This window comes from Muscardinus avellanarius, assembly GCF_963383645.1.
Source record: "Muscardinus avellanarius genome assembly, chromosome: 16".
NCBI classification, from domain to species: domain Eukaryota; kingdom Metazoa; phylum Chordata; class Mammalia; order Rodentia; family Gliridae; genus Muscardinus; species Muscardinus avellanarius.
This window is the reverse complement of record NC_137802.1, coordinates 805567-810541: the sequence shown is the minus strand read 5'-3', so window position 1 is coordinate 810541 and position 4975 is coordinate 805567. Positions and strand designations below refer to the sequence as shown.

Genomic DNA, 4975 nt, shown 5'->3' with positions numbered 1-4975 from the left:
AGACCCGCCGCCGCTGCTCGGGCTCTAGGTACAGACCCTCCTGCAGACTCAACTCTCCCGGAGCCCTGCCATACAGTGTAGACAGGTATGAAGTTGGTGTCGTTCAGCTGATCTGACCTGATACAGTGTAGACTCGGTACAAAGTGGTTACAAGGTATTATTTAGCCACCCGACTGGATACAGTGTAGCCGCAGGTATAAGGTGGTTATTTACCCACCTGACTGGATACAGTGTAGACGCAGGTATAAAGTGGTTATTTACCCACCCGACTGGATACAGTGTAGACCCTTGCCTCACTGTTAAGGGAAGAGCAGGAAAATGTGTATCTTAGTTGGAAGAATCCACAGATGTGAATCCCACAGATACTAAGAGACGGTTGTGGGTGCCATTCCGGAAGAGACAAGCCTGCCGAGCCAGCCCGTGGTCTGGAGGCGGCCCCGGAGGGACCCCAGGATGACCCGAGAAGACGCCAGGGCCCTGGGTCTTGGTGGCAGTGGGGAGGAGGATGTAACTGTGTGTTTACCAAAACTCAAAAGACAGCCCGGCACCAGGGCGCACCCCGGTCATCCCGGGACTTGGGAGCCTGAGACGGGAGTCACAGGTTCGAGGCCAGCCTCAGCTTCTCAGGGAGCCCCTGTTTCAACAAAAAAGGTAAACTAGGCCTAGGGTGTAGCTTGGAGGCAGATGCCCCTGGGTTCAGTTCACATGCGCGCCCCACGGGAAGGGCAAGTCGCGCCTATGGGGGACCCCGGCTGGTCAAGTCCTCAGCCGGCCCGGCCCACCCCGCCTGGCCCACTGACCTCACGGGCCCAGGGTTCCTGGAGCTCCCTGACGCGGGAACAGGCCGGCTTTGCTGCTCTCAGCACCCCTCCTCCGGCTCCATCTTTTTTCTTTTTCTTTTTTTTTTTTTTGCAGTACTGGGGATGGAACCCGGGGCATTCTACCTCCGAACTACACCCCCAGCCCTATTTTTAATCCTTTATTTGTATTTGGAAACAGAGTCTGAGTTGCAGAGGGCCTCACTAAGTAGCTGAGGCTGGCTGCAAACCGCGAGCCTCCTGCCTCAGCCTCCCCAGTGCCGGGAGGAGGCGCGCCCGGCCAGCTGGTCCTTCTCTAGCTCACACTCAAGCCCCCTCCCGCTCCTCCCTGGGGCTGTCTCTGCCCCGCGGCCATGTGTCTGGGCCGCTCTCCCTGGGTCCTGAGGCCTGACATTCCGGAATCTCTATTCCCCAGAGCAGGGCGGGGTTGACTCCCAAGTCTGAGCGCCTGCAGAGCCGCCCCTCGCCCTGAAAGCCTGTTCCCTCCCCAGGACCTGACCCGAGAGCGGGGCTATGTGCGGAGGCTGGCCTCCGCCCTGGGCCTCGGCCTCCCGGTTCGCCACGCGCCCCTCTGCAGGCGCAGATGGAGGAAGGGCCCCCGCAGGAGCTGGGGACGCAGCAGCAGCCAAGGCGGGGGTGGCTGGCGGGCGCCGCGGCTCCGAAGTCCTTGGCAGCCGGCGAGCTCGGGGGCTGCTGGATCGCAGGGCCTGGCTGCCGGGACGCCAGGAGGCTGGGAGGCTGCCGCGTCGGAGGCGCTTGTCAGGGGAGCGGTCCTGAGGGGCCAAGGGCTCTGTGTGCACTGATTAAGACCCATGAGGCAGCAGGCAAGGGGCTGCACGCTTGTCATGCCAGCATTGGGGAGGCTGAGACAGGAGGATCGTGGTTCCTGGACAGCCTCAGCTACTTAGTGAGGCCCCCTGCAACTCAGTGAGACTCTGTTTCAAAAAATAAAGACTAAGCCGGGCGTGGTGGCGCACTCTTGTAATCCCCGCGCTTGGGAGGCTGAGACAGGAGGATCGCACAGGTTCGAAGCCAGCCTCAACTACTGAGTGAGGCTCTCAGCAACTTAGTGAGACCCTGTTTCCAAATAAAGTATAAAAATAGGTCTGGGAGTATAGCTTGGAGGTAGAAAGCCTCTGGGTTCCACCCTCAGTACCACAAAAAAATAAAAAATAAAAAAATAAAGACTAAAAAAATAAAATAAAATAGGGCAGGAGGTGTAGCTTGTAGGTTGAATGCCCCTGGGTTCCATCCCCAGACACACACACACACACACACACACACACACACACACGCACGCGCACACACACACACAATCAGGCTGGGGTGTAGCCTGGAGGAAGCACACCCCTGGGCTCCGTCCCTAGTACCAAAGATAAAAAGAGATGTCAATGTAAACTTTATTTTAAGACACAAAGCTTCAACGTGTAAGGCGAAAGCCGTCGAGGGCCGCCGGAGCCAGGTGGAGGCCCCAAGGTGCCACGTTCGTCCCCACTCAGCCCTGGACCCCAGGCACCACCGGGGCTCGGCCCCGTGTCTCTGGTCCCATCCAGCCCGACGCCAGGGCGACCGGACAGCAAGGGGCCATCCACGTTGAAACCCGCTTTATTCTAGAAACCTCCCTTGCGCCGCCAGCCCCTCTGCCCGCCCGCCCGCCGGCTCTGGAAACTCAGGACCACCACGGGAGCTGTCCGCCGACACCTCGGCCTCCGCCTGCCCCAGGGACGTGGTGCTGGGGCGGCGGCCAGCCGTGGCCAGCAGCTCCAGCCGGCGGGCGCGCAGTCGGGCCTGGACGGCCCAGAGGGGCGGCCGGGGGTCCTCGTCGCCCAGGCTGCCTCCCGTGGAGTCAGAGCCATCCTCCGTCGAGGCCACCGAGAGCTTGCAGAGCGGGCAGGCGCGGGGCTTGGTGCGGGCCAGCCAGGGGTCGATGCAGCCGCAGTGGTAGGCGTGAGCGCAGGGCAGGATCTTGACCCGCTCGCCCTCCTCGTAATCCCCCAGGCAGATGGTGCACAGGTCCTGGGAGCGCGTGAAGGTGCGCACCTGGGCCTTGGCGCGCGGCGGGGACTTGACGGCCGGGGCCCGCGCCTCGCCGCCCCGCCACCACAGCCACAGGCGCCCCAGGAGCAGGCCTGCCGAGCCCACCAGGGCCAGCGCCCAGACGGCGGCCGGCGCGGGGCGGCACTCGGGCACCGGGCAGGGCCGGGCCCCGGGCAGCAGCAGCACGTGGGCCGACCTGTCCCAGCGCACGACCACCCGCAGGTCCTGCGAGGCCGCCTCGCCCACGAACACGGCGGGGATGGAGATCTGCCGCCGCACGTCCTCGTACACGGGGGCCATGCGCACCAGGTCGTCGGAGCGGACGTTGTACACGATGGCGGCCCGGAAGCCGGCCTGCTGGGCGTGGAGCACCTTCAGCTCAAAGGTGCAGTCGTAGCGCCGGATGAGCACGATGGCGCCCCGGGAGCCCTGGCCGGGCCGCGGGCCCTCGATGGGGCAGCACGCGTTGGCCGGCCTGGCCTCGGCCAGGAAGCCCCGCACGCCCTCGGGGGCCAGGGGGACCCCGAACAGGGCCGGCTCGGCCGGGAAGTCCATGGAGCTGGAGTTGCTGTCCAGGACGGCGCGCACCACGGCCCCCGATGGCACGGGCAGCAGCAGGAGCAGCAGGGAGGCCGCGAGGGCCGCGGGCGCGGGGGCCATGGCCGGACACCAGCTGCGTGCACAGCTAGGGCCCGCTGGGAGCAGCAGCCAGCGTGGCCTGGGGCATCTTGGGCCCCACGGGCTCCGAGGCTCAACGGGGATGGGCTCAAGCTCGGCGCGGCCGACACAGCAGCCTGGGCTTGGGGTGCGCCCGGCCCTCCGCCCCGCCGGCTGCTCTGTGGCACATGGGCCCAGAGTGGCCAGGGTTCTAGAGGCCTCGGCCACTGTGACATCGTCCTCCTGCCTCCCAGTTTCAGAGCCTGGCCGGGGCGGGGAGGACGCTCTGCGCTGCCGTCCAGGGCCCCGGAGGCCCCACTAGAGACCTTTTGCGCCAGGCGCGGTGGCGCACACCCGTGATCCCAGTACCAGGGAGGCTGAGACAGGAGGTTCGTAGGCTTGAGGCCAGCCTCAGCCACTTAGTGAGGCCCTATTTTATTTATTTATTTTGTTTTGGTGGCACTGGGGGTGGAACCCAGAGGCTTTTCTACCTCTGGGCTACACTCCCAGACCTATTTTCTATTTTATTTGGAAACAGGGTCTCACCAAGTTGCTGAGAGCCTCACTCGGTAGCTGAGGCTGGCTTCCAACCTGCGCGATCCTCCTGTCAGCCTCCCAAGCGCTGGGATGACAAGCGTGCGCCACCATGCCCAGCTTGAGGCCCTGTTTTTAATTTATTTTTAATTTTTGGTGGTACTGGGGTTCCTGGAAACCCCTCTACCTCTGGGTTACACTCCCAGACCTATTTTTATATTTTTATTTGGAAACAGGGTCTCTTAAGCCAGCGTGGCTGGCTTCGAACCTGCGTGATCCTCCTGTCTCCGCCTCCCAAGCGCGGGGATGACAAGCGTGCGCCACCACGCCCAGCGAGGCCCTGTTTTAAAATAAACTAAAAAGGACCGTGCTCACCACGCGGCCAGCCCGCTGCCTCCCTCCCCTACCACGGCCGTGGCGGCCTCTCCCGCAGTGCTTGCCCGAAGACGGGGACGAGCTGATGTCCAGGGCCCCGGCTGGGCTCCTGGCCCGGGCCTCCTGAGGCCCCGTCGCCTACACGGGTGTCCCCACTGCAGCCGCCGGACGCTGGGATTCGAGGCCGCTGTTTGTGTGCGCGCGGTACTAGGACTGAACCAGGGCCATCGACCTCCGAGCGCCACCCCAGCCCTATTTTTTATTCTTTATTTTGAAACCGGGTCTCACTGAGTCGCAGAGGCCTCGCCAAGCAGCTGGGGCTGGCCGCGGTGTACCTAGGGTGGGCACAGTGGACTGAATCCTTCAGAAGGGCTGGCAGAGAGGATTTGGAATGCTCAGCAGGAGGCAGCGCTAATCTTCCAAGCAAACCCATGAGGCCGCGCTCTGGCGCTCCAGCAGAGAGCCGGCATCTGAATACCGCCCGCGGCCTCAGACGCAGACGATCCGAGCAAGTCCACTGCAGCGAAGCCGCACCGTTCTCCAAGCAGTAAAAC

The 4975-nt window shown here is 63.4% G+C and overlaps 1 protein-coding gene across 1 annotated transcript; it reads right to left on the bottom strand.

The window, feature by feature from the left end:
* Positions 1-2423: 2423 nt before the first annotated feature.
* Positions 2424-3515, bottom strand: ZNRF4 (zinc and ring finger 4; the record flags this gene model as incomplete). Its single annotated transcript, XM_080713035.1, has 1 exon — positions 2424-3515. The coding sequence occupies one exon, from the start codon at positions 3513-3515 to the stop codon at positions 2424-2426; it is 1092 nt and encodes a 363-aa protein (XP_080569161.1).
* Between the last annotated feature and the right edge of the window lie 1460 nt (positions 3516-4975).